This window comes from Schistocerca cancellata, chromosome 7 (assembly GCF_023864275.1).
Source record: "Schistocerca cancellata isolate TAMUIC-IGC-003103 chromosome 7, iqSchCanc2.1, whole genome shotgun sequence".
Lineage (NCBI taxonomy): Eukaryota > Metazoa > Arthropoda > Insecta > Orthoptera > Acrididae > Schistocerca > Schistocerca cancellata.
Genome location: NC_064632.1, coordinates 503,036,927 through 503,058,186, shown reverse-complemented (window position 1 = coordinate 503,058,186; position 21,260 = coordinate 503,036,927). Strand labels below are relative to the sequence as shown.

The 21,260-nt window shown below is 44.2% G+C and overlaps 1 protein-coding gene across 1 annotated transcript in view; it reads right to left on the bottom strand.

Annotated features, from left to right (window-relative positions):
• Positions 1-5,296: 5,296 nt before the first annotated feature.
• LOC126092866 (facilitated trehalose transporter Tret1-like) overlaps positions 5,297-21,260 on the bottom strand; it is a 63,453-nt gene continuing 47,489 nt past the window's right edge. Inside the window, exons 4-5 of the mRNA XM_049908597.1 lie at positions 15,113-15,424; positions 5,297-5,797 (exon numbers count right to left, since the gene is read on the bottom strand). Coding sequence (XP_049764554.1) covers positions 5,297-5,797; positions 15,113-15,424 — 813 coding nt within the window. The remainder of the gene's footprint in view (positions 5,798-15,112; positions 15,425-21,260) is intronic.

Here is a 21,260-nt window from a genome sequence, read left to right as displayed (position 1 = left end):
TTCCACCCTCAAGGCTAACAAACTTGTTAAAAATAAGCATTTATCTAGTTTCTTGACGACTCCTGCGCTTCTTCCGCTACTTCTTCATCCACAATTGCTTGCGGGCTGCAGTACTAAATAGATCTTTACAAAGTTACGTAATGTTTCGTTTTCTTCTGCTGAGATGCCTCCGGAAGCTTCCAGTGATTGAAATATCTTAAATATTTATTTATGTATAGACTGTTCCACTGCTCTGATAGTTTGCCTCGAGCATTTGGTAAGGCGGCTTGCCCTTCATGGTATCCTGTACACACACCACTCATTTCAAAAACGATTCAATAAACAAAAGTTTCCTCATATATGTATTTTGAGGTATGTTGTGTGTGTTTGCACTGCTTGACATATGAAGCGAATAATGAGAAAGTGAATGTTGTGTCTTCTTCTGTATGACGTGTGTCTCAATTTCGATGCTGAGTGTATTGAGAAGCGGCTCAGTCATTATTGTATTTGTTCCAATACGTGTTTCAAGACAATTGCGAAAAACGAAAGGCGTTTAGCGTCCAGTCACCGACATGGTGGTTGGAGTTCGATCACAAGCTTCGATTAGGTAAAGTTAGGTAAATCTATCTCCAACTCGAAGGTTGGCTTGAGGGAAGGAAGTTTGGGTTTAATGTCTCGTCGACATCGAGGTCATTACAGACGGAGCACAAGCTGGGATTATATCAAGGATGGGAAGGGAAATCGTCCGTGCCGTTTCAAAGGAACCATCCCGCCGTTTGCCCGGAGCGATTTAGGGAAATCACGGAAAACGTAAATCTGGTTTGCCGGCCGTGGGTTTGAACAGTCGTCCTCGCGAATGCGAGTCCAGTGTGCTAACCACTGCACTGCGCCACGTCGCTTGGTGGGTTTGTTTGAACACGCCATTGCTTTAGTAGTAGTAGCAGTAGTAGTAGTAGTGATATTGTTGAAAGTGGTATGCCCTTTCCTTCCTGCTACTTCTCAGTTCATGGACTGTGCGGCTTGTTCCGGCGGAGGTTCGAGTCCTCCCTCGGGCATGGGTGTGTGTGTTTGTCCTTAGGATAAATTAGGTTAAGTCGTACGTACGCTTAGGGACTGATGACCTTAGCAGTTAAGTCCCATAAGATTTCACATATATTTGAACATTTTTACCTCTCAGTTGACTTACCCATCTAATTATAGGTGAGTGTAGCATAGGTTCCAAACCATGGTGCAACTTGGCGTTTTGCTCATATGCAGATCATCGGCAAACGTGAACGAAACGATAATTATTTGTAAAATTCTTGGTCTACTCATGTTTGAATCCCAGACTTTCGAATTTGTAGTCTGACACAAATACAGCTCGGCTCTGAGTTACAGAAAATCGATGGTGTCGTTCTTTAATGGAGCCCTGTCGGCGTTGGTCTTTAATGTAGGAAAATCACGGGAAATCTGTGAATGACTGGATGAAGAACTGAAATACAGAGTGCAATTGAAGTGCTCGATAGCTCATCTTTTGCTACGTATAGTACTTGCAGTTAAATTAAAAGAAATTGATTACTTGATGCACTCTATGAATTTACTATAGGATGCAGAGAAGTTTGAAACTGTAGTTTTACGTTCTGTATTATTTTAACCCCTCCAATAAAATCGTCTTGTTCTGTTACATACTGAATATGTTTTCAAACATGGGTCTCACATAAATGATTTTAATTTCATTATTTTTAAGAAAGTTGATTATTTCTCTTATATTAGGTCTACTTAAAACTTTTGACTGTGCAATTGAAGACATTTACATTAACACTGTTAATCATAAACTGTAAGAGTAACTTCAAAGAAAAGGTTATCGATAAGTGACTCCTTTGTTGCGTAAAAGGATTTCGTTGGTACATGTATAAGTAGTTGTAAGAAGTGATTGTCGTATGTAGCTGAGAGGAAGTTGTCGCACTGTGTATGCCACGCCGTATTCTGAACTTCAGACATATTTGAATGCTGACATTATGACGTCCCCTAATGAAGAGAATTAAATGCTATATGAAAGATAAAGTGTCTGTAATAAGTTATTTCAGCGTACATATTTTAAACAAAAAACTTGAATATTCTCCTGTAAGCAGAAATATACCTCCAGTTGTAGAGCCAACAAATAAGTTGAAATACATAGAAGAAAATGAAAATTACTAAATTAATTTTTATAGCAATCTTTATTTGGTGAATAATTCAACCTTTGCTCCTACCTTTTCCCAGTGGTAGAACATATCACGCAAGCAGCTGCAAATAAATAATTTGCGACGTTTGTTGTAAAATTAAGTACTGAAGACTGCTACAGAGGTGTGAAGAATCTAGTGCACCAACTCTCGCAGTAGTATAATTATCTGTTCTCTTTTGGACTGCGTGATATGAGAAGCGAGGTATGAGAGAGTGGATGTTGTTTCTCCTTCGGTACGACTAATTAAGTTCCGATATTGAGTATACTGAAAAGTGGCTTCCTTTTTTTTGGTTGAGTTGCGCCATAAATTTCTTTTCTCCCCCACTTCAATTCAGAACCTCCTCCTTAGTTTCTTCATCTATCCATCTAATCACCAGCATTCTTCTGTAGCTCCACTTTTCAGGTGCCTTCGCTTCTTGTCTGAACTGTTTGTCTCTACACGTTGGATAACTCTAGTGTTAAATGTTTGCTGTTCGGTCAAGAAATCTTTAACTACCTTGGAGTAGGAAAATGGAGTGCTGAAACTGGAACGTCTTAATTTAGTCTAACTTCTTACATGTATCTGTTGTCGTGACTCTACCAAATTCTACAACAGCTTTTTTCTCGGAAATGGGTGTCTGTGTGTTTCATGTAGCTAAATGTTCATATTATAATAAAGGAGATCGCTTACAAATTACTCGTGCGACAGGTTCTAGAATATTGCTCAAGCGTGTGAGAGCCGTATCAAATAGGAATAAGAGGGATATTGAAGGTGTATAGAGAATGGTCGCACGTTTATTTGATGCGTGGGAGAGTGTCACAGAGATACTTGAGGAACAGAACTGGAAGTCTCTTGAAGACAGACGTAAACTATCCCGACAAAGTTTCGAGAACCGGCTTTAAATGATGTCTCTAGGAATATACTACGAGGGTCGCCCAGAAAGTAATGCACCACATTTTTTTTCTCAGACAACAACAATGATAGGAATGCGAAACTTTATATGCATTATTTGAAGTTTCCGGAGTGCGCGTGCAAATTTTTCGTTACCTCCAACAGATAGCGTAGCTGCAGTAATGTTTCAAAATGACGTCTGTAAGCCGGCCTGAGTGGCTGAGCGGTTCTAGGTGCTACAGTCTGGAACTGCGCGACCACTACGGTTGCAGGTTCGAATCCTGCCTCGGGCATGCATGTGTGTGATGTCTTTAGGTTAGTTAGGTTTATGTAGTTCTAAGTTCTAGGGGAATGATGATCCCAGAAGTTAAGTCCTACAGTGCTCAGAGCCATTTGAACCATTTTGACTTCTGTAAGTCATGTATGTTACAAGCAGCGTGTCGTCATTGAATTTCTTAGTGCAAAGAAACAAACTTTTAGGAACATTTAGAAACGTTTGTGTGCTGTTTGTTGAGCATCTGTAATCGACAGAAGTACCTTTGATCGACGGACAAAGAGGGCGAGGCCATTACGAGATGGCGGTTCGGCAGAGCTCCAGAATTTGTAGCGTTCGAGCAGGCCATCCATGGCTGTCACAAGTGACGACATGCATCTTGCCGATGTGCTGATCCGCGAAGACCGACACGTAACTCGACAGCTGGCGCCGATGCTACCAATCAGCAAAGGAAGTGTGGATGCAATCAATACCCCAGGTGATTGTTTGAATCAACATGATAGCGCTCGGCCACCCACCAGTTTGAGGACTACGGAAAACATCACTAAACATGGTTGGGCAGTGTTACTACATCTATTCTACAGCCTTGACGTTGGGCCTTTAAAGGACGCCATTCGTGGAAGGCATTTTGAGGATGACGAAGAGGTGATTCCCGCAGTGAAGAAACGGCTTCTTGACCAGGACAAGCAGTGGTACCGACAGCCGGCCGGGGTGGCCGAGTGGTTCTAGGCGCTACAGTCTGGAACCGCGCGACCGCTATGGCGGCAGGTTCGAATCCTGCCTCGGTCATGGATGTGTGTGATGTCCTTAGGTTAGTTAGGTTTAAGTAGTTCTAAGTTCTAAGGGACTGATGACCTTAGAAGTTAAGTCCTATAGTGCTCAGAGCCATTTGAACCATTTTTGGTACCGACAGGGCATACACGTCCTTCTGTCCCGCTGGAGGAAGGTCATGGGAGAGGAAGGAGATTACGTGGAAAAATAGGAAGTGTGGAAGAAATATCAGTCTTTCTTGTGTGTACGTTTCATTGTGTTCAATAAATAATTTTTGAAGAAAAAAATGTGGTGCATCGGCGGCTCTCCTACAACTCTCTACGTAACTTCCTGGCAGATTAAAACTGTGTGCCCGTCCGAGACTCGAACTCGGGACGTTTGCCTTTCGCGGGCAAGTGCTCTACCATCTCTTTTTTTTTTTGCATTTTGTTCATTGTTGATCGTTGTGTTCGGTCGTTGCGGACGTCGCAAGACATCCTGTTCAAGTTCGCTGGTTGATCCTTAGTTTTTTATTACAGAGGCCAACCTGCTCTCTGGTCGAACACGCTGAGCTACCGTGCCGGCGACCATCTGAGCTACCGAAGGACGACTCCCGCCCGGTCCTCACAGCCTTACTTCTGTGAGGAGCGGGCGTGAGTCGTGCTTCGGTAGCTTAGATGGTAGACCACTTGCCCGCGAAAGGCAATGGTCCCAAGTTCGAGTCTCGGTCGGAGACACAATTTCAATCTGCCAGGAAGTTTCATACCAGCGCACTCTCCGCTGCAGAGTGAAAATCTCATTCTGGAACTCCCTACGTATGGATCACATTGGGATCGTGAGGATAAGATTAGAATAATTACTGCACACACAGAGGCATTGAAACAATCATTCTTCCCGCGATGTGTACGAGAGTGGAATGGGAAGAGAGTATAATAATTGGTACAATGGGACGTATCCTCTGCCACGCATCTCACGGTGGTTTGCTGAGTATAGATGTAGACGTAGATGTTAAGCTACGCTTTTATGACTTTGGTAACAAATGAGCCGTTTCAGCATGTTTATTATAGAGTGCGTGGCTGTGATTCCTACATAGGTAGCGTAGCACAGCTATGTCGATACTTTCATTATGAAAGAATTGTATAAATACTGCAATTTGCACTACAGTACACGTAGCTTGACGGAGACGATCGCGTATCTCCGTGCCGTCGGCCGGTCGGAACTAGGAGCTGACGGTGAAGACACTCCTGCCGCCGTTGAGGTCCCTGAGGATGCTGTCCAGAGGCCGGCCTTTGGTCTCAGGCAGCGCCGCCAGTCCGACGACGGTGCACGCGATGCTGACGGCCGCGAAGAACCAGAAGGAGCCGTACTCGCCCATGGCGTCGGACATGAAGGGGTAGAGCTTGCTCATGAGGGCGGCCAGCCCCCAGATGGTGCAGAAGCCGAGCACCGAGGCGAGCCCGCGAAGGCGCGGCGCCACCAGCTCCATAACCAGCACGTAGGGCAGCGGGCCGGGGCCCACGGCCATAACCATGACGAACAGCGACAGGCACAGCACCGGCAGCCAGCCGACGGACGACACGTCCGTGGCCGTCTCCGTCCGCAGGTAGAAGTACGCGCCCAGGGCTATCAGCGACGCCGAGGCGAACACGTTCGTCACGAAAAATATCGTGCGTCGGCCGACGTAGTCCATCAGCGGGGTGGACAGGACGCCACCGGCCACCTGCGGGTACACACACACTTGCGACAATAGCCACCACTTCTCTCGTTCATAGTCACTTCGGTATGTTTTTCATGTACAAAGTGTTTCTTGCTTAGTAGCATGCCGTATGTTGAGTGGTAAATTCGAGGGCGAATTTCTCCGAAGAGTGGAGGAATGTTGAGTGGTACTTACAGGGTGTTTCAAAAATGACCGGTATATTTGAAACGGCAATACAAACTAAACGAGCAGCGATAGAAATACACCGTTTGTTGCAATATGCTTGGGACAACAGTACATTTTCAGGCAGACAAACTTTCGAAATTACAGTAGTTACAATTGTCAACAACAGATGGCGCTGCGGTCTGGGAAACTCTATAATACGATATTTTCCACATATCCACCATGCGTAGCAATAATATGGCGTAGTCTCTGAATGAAATTACCCGAAACCTTTGACAACGTGTCTGGCGGAATGGCTTCACATGCAGATGAGATGTACTGCTTCAGCTGTTCAATTGTTTCTGGATTCTGGCGGTACACCTGGTCTTTCACGTGTCCCCACAGAAAGAAGTCACAGGGGTTCATGTCTGGCGAATAGGGAGGCCAATCCACTCCGCCTCCTGTATGTTTCGGATAGCCCAAAGCAATCACACGATCATCGAAATACTCATTCAGGAAATTAAAGACGTCGGCCGTGCGATGTGGCCGGGCACCATCTTGCATAAACCACGAGGTGTTCGCAGTGTCCTCTAAGGCACTTTGTACCGCCACAAATTCACGAATAATGTCCAGATAGCGAGATGCAGCAATCGTTTCGAATCTGAAAAATGGGCCAATGATTCCTTTGGACGAAATGGCGGCCCAGACCAGTACTTTTTGAGGATGCAGGGACGATGGGACTGCAACATGGGGCTTTTCGGTTCCCCATATGCGCCAGTTATGTTTATTGACGGAGCCGTCCAGGTAAAAATAAGCTTCGTCAGTAAACCAAATGCTGCCCACATGCATATCGCCGTCATCAATCCTGTGTACTATATCGTTAGCGAATGTCTCTCGTGCAGCAATGGTAGCGGCGCTGAGGGGTTGCCGCGTTTGAATTTTGTATGGATAGAGGTGTAAACTCTGGCGCATGAGACGATACGTGGACGTTGGCGTCATTTGGACCGCAGCTGCAACAAGGCGAACGGAAACCCGAGGCCGCTGTTGGATCACCTGCTGCACTAGCTGCGCGTTGCCCTCTGTGGTTGCCGTACGTGGTCGCCCTACCTTTCCAGCACGTTCATACGTCACGTTCCCAGTCCGTTGAAATTTTTCAAACAGATCCTTTATTGTATCGCTTTTCGGTCCTTTGGTTACATTAAACCTCCGTTGAAAACTTCGTCTTGTTGCAACACCACTGTGTTCTAGGCGGTGGAATTCCAACACCAGAAAAATCCTCTGTTCTAAGGAGATGATGATGATGTTTGATTTGTGGGGCGCTCAACTGCGTGGTTATCAGCGCCCGTACAATTACCCAATCTTTGCTCAGTCCAATTTCGCCACTTTCCTGGATGATGATGAAATGATGAGGACAACACAAACACCCAGTCATCTCGAGGCAGGTGAAAATCCCTGACCCCGCCGGGAATCGAACCCGGGACCCCGTGCTCGGGAAGCGAGAACGCTACCGCGAGACCACGAGCGGCGGACGGAACTGTTCTAAGGAATAAACCATGTTGTCCACAGCACACTTGCACGTTGTGAACAGCACACGCTTACAGCAGAAAGACGACGTACAGAATGGCGCACCCACAGACTGCGTTGTCTTCTATATCTTTCACATCACTTGCAGCGCCATCTGTTGTTGAAAATTGTAACTACTTAATTTCGAAAGTTTGTCCGCCTGAAAATGTACTGTTGTCCCAAGCATATTGCAACAAACGGTGTATTTCTATCGCTGCTCGTTTAGTTTTTATTGCCGTTTCAAATATACCGGTCATTTTTGAAACACCCTGTAAGATAGGTAAATAAATTAGTGAAATAAATGTGAAGTGAAGTAGAAATTAGAAAATAAATGAAAAAAATTAGTTTAGTATAGAAGAATTATACACTGGCAAACAGCGGACAAAGCAGCAGTGGCAATGACCGGCGCTTGAAATCAGCACGTTCAGGGGAGAAGCGGAAACTGTCGACTCAGCCGTCAGGGCATCGCCCGACCGGCTCACGTGTTTCTCATTTGTCACATGTGATCAACGGCCCTCGCCTACATTCCAAGAGCCAATGACCAACGTTAAGAAGATTCTTCGAGAAGCTTTTTAACGTGACAGAAGAGGCAATGACCGTGAAGTCGTTCACCTCCAGCGAACTGAAGTGAATAAACACGCGAGACGCAGTGGGCCCGACAAGAAGAGTAGTTTCAGTTCAGTTTCGGTGCTGAAGACCGTCATGCAGGAAGAGACTACATCGTACACAAAAGCACCAAATCCGCCGCTGTGATGGAATAGCAAGCCGCAGCTTCGCCGCCAGAAGACAGAAGTAAAAGGTATTTGAAGACTGATTTTTACGTACCCGGGTGACTCGAGAGGACGGGAAGGAGACGGCCTCACATCAGCAGTCACCTGTGAGCTGGGATGAAGATCGGACAGCCGAGGACTGGCAAGCTGGAGTCCGTTGTTCGAGTCCGGGACACTGGCCTTCGCCCGCCGCGCCGCTCCGCTGGCCGACGCAGAACACTGACACACGCGGCCGCTTACAGAAGAGAAACACTGGGACGCCACATCCGAGGTATCACCATCCGATTCACGACTTCGTTCTCAATAATTAAACGGGTCACCACGATGCACGTCTCCAGTCAACTGGGCAAAACAGCGACACGAGATACACACCGCCAGGCGTAATCAGACGCCGCCGCTGCCGCAGCAGAAGGCTTCGCAAACGACACAGCTGCCGCTCTACCCAGCCAGGACAATCCAGTAAGAAAAACTTTGTACAAATCTTCAATAAAATTTATCTTATGTAAAAATGCTGTTTCATTCTACCCCATACCCGAGCCATGAAAGAACCCACCCTGCCCACAGTTGTTAAGAAAGAAAAAGTAATTTATTTTGTGTTTTTCATCCTGACATAAAACTTTAGAATCAAATGCCCTTTGCAGTAATGTTCATCCTGACAACTGACTAGCATCAAAAGAGAAAACTCAATTACGTTTGGTGCCCGAAGTGTTACACATAGTTTAAATAAAGCAAAATCTCCAAAATTGGCGAAGTTTTGCAGAAGCTCAAAATTTAGCACGAACTTAAAGGCGCGACGCTTTTAATCCACCAGAAAACCCAAAGACATTCTTGTATTTTGACTGGAGGTCCGGGGGACTAGAGCCGTTCCCTGCAGTAAGAAAATGAAACACCTACAGCCGTCCTCTTGGTGTCATTTACTATGTAGGTACCAGTTTCGGCGCTTCAATGAACCATCTTCAGGCCTTAGTTGATGCTGAAGGGCTTATCACCTCCATATACAGGGTGAGAAGTATTTAAACCGACAGCCGCGCGGGATTAGCCAAGCGCTTAGCCGGCACGGCAACTCTGCGTGTTCGGTCAGACGGTTAGCTACCCTCTGTAATAAAAAACTGGGTTAATGGATCAACGACGAACTGAAACGGGTGTCTTGCGACGTCCGCCCCGAGCAGATACAAGAAACGAAAACGAACAAAATGAGATTTTTTTTTTTTTTTTTTTTTTTTTTAAAGCGGTCTAAGGCGCTGCAGTCATGGACTGTGCGGCTGGTCCCGGCGGAGGTTCGAGTCCTCGCTCGGGCATGGGTGTGTGTGTTTGTACTTAGGATAATTTAGGTTAAGTAGTGTGTAAGCTTAGGAACTGATGACCTTAGCAGTTAAGCCCCATAAAATTTCACACACATTTAAACCGACAAACTCTGGGAGGTTGTAGGGTACATCAAAACAAATATTTTTCCCTAATGTCATTTTTTCCTATGAGGTCGATTTAAACCGGCAGAGGAAGATTTCTCTGGCGGCAAATTAATTAAACCAACAAACACTTTTCCATTTTTTTATGACCAAGAGACAACACATTAACACAACCCAATTTCAATGACAGTAGATTTTCAAAAATGCCTCCATTGACATGCAAACAAAGGTTACACAGTCGGATCATGTTCTGTCTGACACAGGCAAAAACCCCAGGAGTATCCTGATTTGTTCCTGTTGCTGCTACTATCCGGGCAACCAGGTCCTCTTTTGATGCAACAGGAGTTGCGTGAAAAAGGTTGCGCATCTGTACCCATACAAAGAAGTCCAGAGGGGACATATCTGGACATCGAGCAGGCCATGGTACAGGACCACCTCTGCCAGTCCACGTTTCTGGGAACCATCGGTCTAGGAATCGACGCACACGACGACTAAAATGTGCAGGCGCCCCGTCGTGTTGGAACAACATGCGTTGTCTTGTAAGGAGCGGGACGTCTTCCTGCAATTCTGTCAATGCTCTGGCGAGAAAATTGTAATAGTGCCTGCAATTTAATGGCCTATGTAGCAGATACGGCCCAATAAAACAGTCCCCAACAACACCGTCCCACACATTAACGAAGAACCGCACTTGATGAGAGCGATTAACTGTGGCATGTTGGTTATCCTCACTCCAAACTTGCGAATTGTGCATGTTGAAGACTCCATCACTCGCGATCGTTGCTTCATCGGTAAACAACACAGAGAATGGAAATGTACGATGTATTTCAAGCTGTTCCAGGCACAACTGCGAAACAGTGCTCTGAGTGGATAATGAACTGGTTCCAGGTTGTGGACACACTGTAAGTGAAATGGACGTAACAATTGCTCTCGAAGGACTTTTCTTACATTCGTCTGATTCGTCCTCACGTTACGTGCAATTGCACGAGTGCTGATTGAGGGATCCCGCTCCACATGCTGCAAGACAGCTTCCTCAAATTGCAGCGTTCTTACCGTGCGACGGCGTCCCTGTCAAGGTAATCTGCTAAATGACCCTGTCTCACGCAGACGTTGGTACACAGCAGCAAAGGTCGTATGATGCGGGATACGGTGATTAGGATATTGTTGTTGAAAAAACCCGCTGTGCAGCTCGTCCGTTGTGGTGCGCTACGTAGTACGCACCAACCATACCAGTGTACTCGCTCCAGATGTATCGCTCCATTAGTGAACAGAGAAAATGCACTACTACACTGGTAGACAGCAGTTGCCTACAACTGAAGAGCGTATTACGGCCTCCACCGGTTTAAATAATCCTCATTGGGAAAAATGACATTAGGGACAAATATTTATTCTGATGTCCCCTACAACCTCCCAGAGTCTGCCGGTTTAAATACTTTTCACCCGGTATACGATCCATCAGTGGCCAACATAACTGGTTTAAGCAGTTACAGATAGTCTGCATACAACGGTTATGTTGAAGAGGAATGGGCATCTCTAAAAAGGACATCACGGAAGTTGGAAAGAAAAACACAGGTACAAGGAAGGAAACTGCGAAGAAACCATGGGTAACAGAGGAAATACTTCAGTTGATCGACGAAAGGAGGAAGTAAAAAAAGTGTTCAAGGCAATTCAGAAATAAAGAAATACAAGTCACTTAGGAATGAAATAAATGCGAAGTGCAGGGAAGCTAAGGCGAAATGGGTGTATGAGAAATATCAAGAAATTGGAAAAGAAATCTGTGTCGGAAGGACTGAGTCAGCGTATAGAAAAGTCGAAACAACTTTCGTTGAAATTAAAATAAAGGGCCATAACATTAATAGCGCAATGGGAATTCCTTGGTTAAATGCAGGGGAGGTAGCGGATAGATAGAAAATGTAAAAATGGTTCAAATGGCCCTGAGCACTATGGGACTCAACTTCTGACGTCATTGGTCCCCTAGAACTTTACTTAAACCTAACTAACCTAAGGACATCACACACATCCATGCCAGAGGCAGGATTCGAACCTACGACCGTAGCGGTCTCGCGGTTCCAGAATGTAGCGCCTAGAATCGCACGGCCACTCCGGCCGAGGAAAGTGGCAACAAAACTGCTGTTCAGGTAGGTGTGTATAATGTATGAGACTGGCAATATACCATCACACTTTCGAAAAAAAACCATCATCCAGACAGGTCTAAATATAGCAAGAGCTGACAAGTGCGAGAATTATCGCACAATCAGCTTAACAGCTATACATCCAAATTGCCAAAAAAATAATATAGAGAATAATGGAAAAGAAAATTGAGTATCTATTATACGACGATCAGTGGGAGAATTATCCAACTGTCAGTTTAACAGCTCATGCATCCCTGTTGCTGACAATAATAACAACAAAAGAATGGAAAAGAAAACTGAGGGTCTATCAGATGATAAGTTGGTTTTAGGAATGGTAAAGCCACGAGAGAGGCAGCTCTAACATTGTGGAAAATTCTGTAAATTTGTGGTAAGGTCTTATGGGACCAAACTGCTGAGGTCATCGGTCACTAAGCCTACACATTACTTAAACTAACTTACGCTATGGACAACACACATACACCCATGCCCGACGGAGGACTAGAACCTACGACGAGTAGAGCCACATGGACCGTGACAAGGCGCCTTAGACCGCGTGGCCACCGCGTGCGACTCTCACATTGTGGTTGTTAAGGGAAGCAAGACTGAAGGAACATTAAAACACTTTCACAGGGTTCGACGACATGGACAAAGCTTTCGACAGTGTAAAATGATGCAATATGTTAGAAATTATGAGTAAAATAGGAGTAAGCTGTAGGAAGAGATGGATAACACTCAGTATTTACAAGAACGAAGACGGGAAAGGTACAACATTGCGATTAAAATTCAGGGTGAAGGGATGTGAATGATAAGATTTGCTGACGACATTGCTATCCTCAGTGAAAGTGAAGAAGCATTACAGGATCTGTTAAATGGAATGAATATCCGAATGAGTACAGAATACGGGCCGAGAACAAATCGAAGAAAGACGAGAGTAACGACAAGTAGAAGAAATGAGAACAGCGAGAAACTTAACATCAGAATTGGTGATCACGAAGTAAATGAAGTCAAGAGGAATTCTGCTACCTAGGCAGGAAAATAACGCATGACGGACGGAGCAAGGAAGACTCAGAAAGCGGACTAGCACTGGTAAAAAGGGAATTCCTTGCTAAGACAAATCTGCTAGCCTCAAACAAAGGTCTTAATTTGAGGAAGAAAGTTTTGGGAATGTACGTTTGGGACACAGCAATGTATGGTAGGACATGGACTATCGGAAAACCGGAGCAGAAGAGGAGTATTTGAGATGTGATGCTACAGATTAATGTTGAAAGTTAGGTGGCCTGATAGGGATAGGATGAAGGGGTTACCGCAGAATCTATTATTATAAAGCACTTATATTTCATTTAAACGAATCATTTACTACTTTGTTCCTTCGGAGTGTCTTTTGCACCCTTGTAGATGCTAAGTATGAAGCACAAGGCACAGGGATAGTGTCTGCACTAAGTGAGGAAGGAAGCGTTTGTTTCCTCTGGAGCTCCAGGCAGTCTATGCCACACAGAGTGGAAACTGTTGCCTTTATTATTCGTAACTTCATGCCACGCTGTACGATTAAAGATATCACGAATATACACTACTGACCATTAAAATTGCTACACCACGAAGATGTGCTACAGACGTGAAATTTAACCGACAGGAAGAAGATGCTGTGATATGCAAATGATTAGCTTTTCAGAGCATTCACACAAGGTTGGCACCGGCGGCGACACCCACAACGTGCTGACATGAGGAAAGTTTCCAACCGATTTCTCATACACAAACAGCAGTTGACCAGCGTAGCCTGGTGAAACGTTGTTGTGATGCCTTGTGTAAGGAGGAGAAATGCGTACCATCACGTTTCCGACTTTGATAAAGGTCATAGCCCATAACCCATAGCGATTGCGGTTTATCGTATCGCGACATTGCTGCTCACGTTGGTCGAGATCCAATGACTGTTAGCAGAATATGTAACCGGTTGGTTCAGTAGGGTAATACGCAACGCCGTGTTGGATCCCAACGGCCTCGTATCACTAGTAGTCGAGATGACAGGCATCTTATCCGTATGGCTGTAACGGATCGTGCAGCCACGTCTCGATCCCCGAGTCAACAGATGGGGACGTTTGCAAGACAACAACCATCTGCACGAACAGTTCGACGACGTTTGCAGCAGCATGGACTATCAGCTCGGAGACCATGGCTGCGGTTACCTTTGACGCTGCATCACAGCCAGAAGCGCCTGCGATGGTGTACTCAACGACGAACCTGGGTGCACGAATGGCAAAACGTCATTTTCTCGGATGAATCCAGGTTCTGTTTACAGCATCATGATGGTCGCATCCGCGTTTGGCGACATCTCGATGAACGCACATTGGAAGCGTGTATTCGTCATCGCCATACTGGCGTATCACCCGGCGTGAGGGTACGGGGTGCCATTGGTTACACGTCTCGGTCATCTTTTGTTGGCACTGACGGCACTTTGAACAGTTGACGTTACATTTCAGATGTGTTACGATCTGTGGCTCTACCCTTCATTCGATCCCTGCGAAACCCTACATTTCAGCAGGATAATGTATGACCGCATGTTGCATGTCCTGTACGGGCCTTTCTGGATAGAAAAAATACTCGACTGTTGCCCTGGCCAGCACATTCTCCAGATCTTTCATCAATTGGAAACGTCTGGACAACGGTGACCAAGCAACTGGCTCGTCATAATACGCCAGTCACTACTGTTGATGAACTATGGTATGGCGTTGAAGCTGCATTGGCAGCTAGCTGTACCTGTACACGGCATCCACGCTCTGTTTGCCTCAGTGCCCAGGCGTATCGAGGCCGTTATTACGGCCGGAGGTGGTTGTTCTGGTTACTCATTTCTCAGGATGTATGCACCCAAATTGCGTGAAAATGTAATCTCATGCCAGTTCTAGTATAATATATTTGTCCAATGAATACCCGTTTATCATCTGCATTTCTTCTTGGTGTAGCAATTTTAATGGCTAGTAGTGCACGAGTTTGTTACTTCGGAGTGTCTTTTGCACCCTTGTAGACGCTAAGTATGAAGCACAAGGCACAGGTATAGTGACTGCACTAAGTGTGAAAGGTAGCGTTTGTTCCCTCTGCAGCCCCAAGCAGCCTATGCCACAGAGAATGGAAACTGTTGCCTTTATTATTCGCAAGTTCATGCCACGCTGTACGATTAAAAATATCACGAATATAAGTGTTTGCTGTTACTCTGGAATATGATTTAAATAAGTGACGATGGCAATTCTTTGATGACAGTAATTTTGGGCCTTTAAATAAAGTACTTTGCATCGGAGTGGCCTCCACGCTGCACGTTACCTGCAGAAGCCCCATGATGATTGTGGCGAGCTCTGGAGACAGGGCGTTGCCCCCTTCCTCGAAGATGAAGACGGCGTAGTTGATGACGGCGAAGAGGCCGCACAGCTGCTGGTTGACGGCGACCATGACGATGAGGCACAGCCCGACGACGGCGGCCCGCGAGCACGCCTGCCGCTCCAGCGCCGGCCGCTCCGCCCCCGCATCCGCGTCCGCCCCCGCCTTGGCCTTGTGCCGCCCCAGGGAGGCCTCGATCAGCGCCATCTCGTGCTCCAGCTGATCCTCCGTGATGCCGCGCCGCAGCCACCGCAGCGACTGCCGAGTTTGTGCCATTACTATCATAACTCACGCTCTTCTGACAAGGTGTGACATAGGGTACTAAAGAACAGTGTTCGGGAACTTCCTAATAACGTAACCTATAATTATAATGACAGGTCGTTATTTAACGTTGTTACCAAGAACCCCGAAGATTTCTTCACCAATGTTCTTCAAATTTTTACAGGATACTCTACTAAACATTTGGACGGACATACGTTATGTGGTGTCACCGCCAGACACCACACTTGCTAGGTGGTAGCTTTAAATCGGCCGCGGTCCATTAGTACATGTCGGACCCGCGTGTCGCCACTGTCAGTGATCGCAGACCGAGCGCCACCACACGGCAGGTCTAGAGAGACGTACTAGGACTCGCCCCAGTTGTACGACGACTTTGCTAGCGACTACACTGACGAAGCCTTTCTCTCATTTGCGGAGAGATAGAATAGCCTTCAGCTAAGTCCATGGCTACGACCTAGCAAGGCGCCATTAACCATTTCTAGAGAGAGTCTCACTTGTATCATCAAGAATGCTGTATACAAATGATGGATTAAAGTTAAGTATTCCAGCAGCTACGTACTTTTCTTTATAGCATTCATTACGTATCCTGTTTCAGACTTAACGCAAGTCGGCGTGAGTTGACGCGTGCCCTTTCGGCTTCCTCGCCTTGTGTCTAGACTGTCTTGTCTAGACACAACACGTTACACATACTTTTACATACATAATATATCTATACTGCTACAAAAGGAAAGGCCTTGTTTAACGTTGTTACCAAAAATCTTGAAACGTTCTTGACCAATTACTTAAGATTTTTACACAATACTGTACTAAATGTTCGGACGGACATAGACTACATATTTTTAAAAATATACTACATAAATATATGTGTACTATATTGATAGTAAAATCCAAAAATAGCGTAAATGAGAATGCCAATGGTGTTTGTTCCAGAAAGCTGCTGCAAGTAGTTTACAAGTTTGCGACTATTGTGGACATTGTTAACACCGGCAGCCGTTTGCTCCATCCTATTGCTTTAATACCAGGCGACGATGTCAAAACTGTTTACATTTTGTTGTGTGTACACTGCAATTGCATTGCGACGCTCATGTAACTTATTGTGTGATAATGGACATAACTGGACGTGCTTGAAAGATGTCATTTTCCAGCCTGAAAAAAGCGGACGTGCTCATAGTTGCCTTTTCCGTAAATAATAGCGTGAAACAAAGAGCGATTCATACTATTGGGGCATGGGAAGAATTTGGCACTAAATCCGGAGTTTACAAAATTACTTGTAACGACTGCCCAAACTATTACATTGGACAGACAGGTAGACCCATTAAAGTAAGGTATAAAGAACACATGCTAGGTAAAAATGGGGGAAATGTATATAATTCTACGTTTGCTAAACATCTATGGCTCTTACAGCATGCGCCACGTGAACTGGATGACGTAGAGTTGCATCACGAATTGAGTAAGGGTTACAGATCGGACTTGCTCGAAGAATTAGAGATTTTCAACCATCTTTCTCAAAAAGAAACCCTAGAAACAAAAACTTTTTAGATAATTTCAAACTCCTCCTTGCTTTAATGTAATATAGTCTGACTGACTAGAAGTTCGTTTTCTTGCCTGTTGTTGCTGGTGAGATGCGCTTTTCCTGTCTTGTTCGGATTTTACGTATTTTCGATGTTTGCTGTTTGTGGCTTTCGATGTGTATGTGTTGTTGAATCGCTCTGTTATGTTTTTATTCACAACGACAGATGATTTCGTTTTCCTTTAACATTTTGGTTGTTTTCGCTAGTATGTACTTTACCCTTAAGTTACGCGAGATTCTCGCGCATAACACTAGTGTCCTCTCTCGTTAGATGTGTTCCGTAGCGCAAGCTTCATCTGCTTGACACTAGGACACAGGTAAATTGGTTTCATATTTTTTATTGCACTTGGCCGGCCGCGGTGGTCTAGTGGTTCTAGGCGCTCAGTCCGGAACCGCGCGACTGCTACGGTCGCAGGTTCGAATCCTGCCTCGGGCATGGATGTGTGTGATGTCCTTAGGTTAGTTAGGTTTAAGTAGTTCTAAGTTCTAGGGGGCTGATGACCACAGATGTTAAGTCCCATAGTGCTCAGAGCCTTTTATTGCACTTAGGTGTTTTTAAATGGTTATGATATGTTTTATTTATTAAGACAGAAGGTTTGAATTAGCACAACTTTTAATAATTTTGATGCTCATGAGTATGTATCCATGGGTTTTAATGTGCGCGAGTGTCTCGCGCTAGAGAGCCTGTATAGGGAGAGAGTGCCCAACCGGACGATACATCGGCCATTTTTCTGCCAAACTGCGGGCAGTAAGTGACTAAAAGTTATTGAGCTTGTAATACTTTGGTAATTTTACAGTTATCTAAGCTATAAGTGTTTTTTCTTTCTCAGTTATGGTGCTCAGTTTTTGCTAATGAAGGTGTCTTCCTTTTCAGGTGTATTTTACTTCTGATGAAGGTATATTTAGATATACCGAAACCGTGGTCAAGGATATTAATAAATCTTTATCCTGCAAGTGGATGGCTGTTATCATTTACTGTGACTAATTTAGTTTGGTTTGATTGTGGTACTGTCAGTAGCTCCATTGAAATATTTGTACCTTTGGTTTAAAATAAATACACAATTGAAACTCAAGACACTCTGTGTATGGGCTGCAAAGCCGGGCTCCTGCCCATCATTTCAATCTTTGAAATCCGCATATCAATGGCGCCTTACATTATAAAAATATTTGGGATATATTGCTAACAATAATGTCAAAATTTTCTTGACCGATTTACTTCAGATTTTTACTCTATGCTTTACTAGACGTTTGAACGGATATAGGGACCATATGTTTTAAATATACATTGCATATAAAGATGTATGTAATATAGTCGTTAGCAAAAATTTCGAAAAGTTCTTTATCGGTTTACTTCAAATTTTTACATGGTACTGTAATAAAATTTTGACGACCATAGACTATGTATTTTTAAGTATATGTAATGTGTAAATATATATAATAGGCAAATGTCAGCAAAAATCTCGAAAAGTTCTTGATCGATTTACTTCAAGTTTTTGCACAATGATTATCATTCAGACAGATAGACAGTTTCTTTAAACAACATTGCGTAAGTTATCTGTTAAATCCGACTGCGAGAAAAAAAATGTTTTGCTATCAAAATGTGTGATTTAGTTTGTTTTTTAAACAAAATTTTCGTACGCAGGTATGTGCTGTTTCGTTTCATTCCTCAAAATCGGTTTTAATACAAAACAGGAAAATTTTATTTATGGCTCAGCGCTTTGTAATTAGATTACTACTGGTAGTACTACTTCTACTACTACAGGATCTGAATCGTCTGAAACTCTTTAATCCTTCCAATCCGCAGATTAAAACCATGCGATATACTGTCATTGAAGCCACTGTACTGATAGTTACAGCACCGGAAGACATATCTCCCACACCCCGTATAGTGTATATCAATGATCCTAACCGTTTTATCAATTCATTTTAAGAGACTTCAGTTTCCCATCAAAGTTTCTTTTGCAACACCAACAAATAAGGCTCCAAGTCCGAGAAAGAGGAGGTGAGCCGACAGGAAGGATGTAATGAACGGAGAGAGGGAGGGGAGGAGATGCATAGAGAAGAGGGGAGAAGAAGTTGGACAGAGAGAGGATGGAAGACGGAATTTAGAGCTTACATCCGATTCCTATACATATTCAGCAACTGCGAAGCATTGCTGGGTTCGCTAGCAATACATACTGTCAAATATACTTCACATAAAGGAAATGCAACCATGACAACCATTGTAAAGATCGTGCGGAGTAACTGTTCCATGTCTGTTAGGCCTCAACGTAAGCTGACTGATTCTGGCGTATGCCGTTTCGGTACAGAGGTGGTCAATCCTAGTAAGCAAAAAACTGGCGCGTGGACCAAGTGAAGTTGAGACGGAGTTCGTGATACACTTGGCTTACTCGGAACTGACGTCAGAGCGGCTTGTACATGTCCATCAGCGCATTTCGAGTGAGCCGAACGTGACACTGACACCAGCTTCTCCCGTGTCAGAGCTGGCCCTCGAAAATCGCAACATATTCGCTCGAAAATAGCTAAATTTTTGCAACAAGGAAGTACATAAATGTCATCGGTGCTTGTTTCAGTAGTAGAAATTTTAGCTGCCCACTTAGGTTTCTGCCTTACCACACCCTTGGAAGCTGCAACATATTCGAAAATGAACAGCCAAATTTTTGTGACAAGCAATAAATATAAATATCATTGCCCGTCGTTTCACTCACAGCAAATTCATTGTGCGTTTTTAATCTACATCTACATCATACTACGCAAGCCACCTACTGGTGTGTGGCGGAGGGTACTTTCGGTACCACTATCTGATCCCTCCAACCCTGTTCCTCTCGCGAATAGTGCGTGGGAAGAATGATTGTCGGTAAGCCTCTGTAATGGCTCTAATTTCTCGAATTTTCTCCTCGCGGTCAATACGCCCAATATATGTGGGGGTAAGTAATATGTTGTCCGACTCGTTCTGAAAAGTGCTGTCCCGAAATTTCAATAGTAAATCTCTCCGTGATGCACAACGACTCTCTTGTAACGCCTGCCAGAGGAGTTTGTTTAGCATCTCCGTAACGCTCTCTCTCCAGCTAAACGAGCCCATGACGAAACGCTCCGCTCTTCGTTAGATCTTCTCTGTCTCCTCTATCTGTACTATCACATAGGGATCCCAAATGGATGAACAGTACTCAAGAATAGGGCGATCAAGCGCCTTATAAGCCAGTTCTTTCGTGGGTGAGTTACAATTCCTTAAGATTCTCCCGATGAATCCTTGTCTGCTTTTCCCACTATCTGTTTTACATGGTCATTCCGCTTAAGGTTGCTCTGGGTAGTTACGCCTGGATATTTTACGGCAGACGCTGTCTCCAGCTGTTTGTCACTCAAAGCGTAGCTGTACAGTAGTGGATTTCTTTTCCTTTAAGGGGCTCCGGAACGCCCTATACTTGCAATGTTAAAATAACGCTTGTAAATTACATCTTTCCTCACAAAGTATTTGAGGTAGGAAGTTGAACTTTTTACAGATTATTTATTGGAATATGGGCTACAACTTAACACAGGGATTTTACAAAATTTTAGTTCAGTTATTAAAGATGATTTTTTTCAATTGTAATGAAAATTCACAACATTTTTTGCAATTTTTTATTTATATATTCAAAAATATACAGTTTTTTGGAAAAAGTCTGTGTTAAATTATGCAGAAGGTACTGTGTAACATTTACTGAAAGTTTGAAACAAATATGTTTGGAAGATCCTTAGAAAACATGTAATTAGTATGAGAAAATAAAAGTTTTGGGAATCGAGCGACAAAGATTGGATTAACTTTTTAGTGCATTCCAGGTCCATAGGATGGATTATCTTCATCCTCTGCAAACTCCTCCTCCAGCTTCCTCTTGTTCCTCCTCCTGTTTACTCTTGCTTGTATTTCTAGACTCTTTACAGCCCTGTCTGCAGCCCGAAGGCGTTCCTTGTCTAAAGCAAGCATCGCTCGTACCATGTTAGAATGTTATTATTTACAGTAAAAACACATACCTTTGGTTTTCCAACATTTCTCCTTTTCTTAAAAGCCTTCAGAGGATTTCTAATAACTTTACTTTTACTCATTATTATACTTCAACAAAACAGAGACTCAAGAAACAGAATTAATTACGAATATTTTCGAGATAACGACAGAGTAAATAAACATGAAACAATCGACAATCACACCAGCGATATATATTGAACCATCACAGGTTAGCCACAACACATACTTTATCTCACATCACTAAA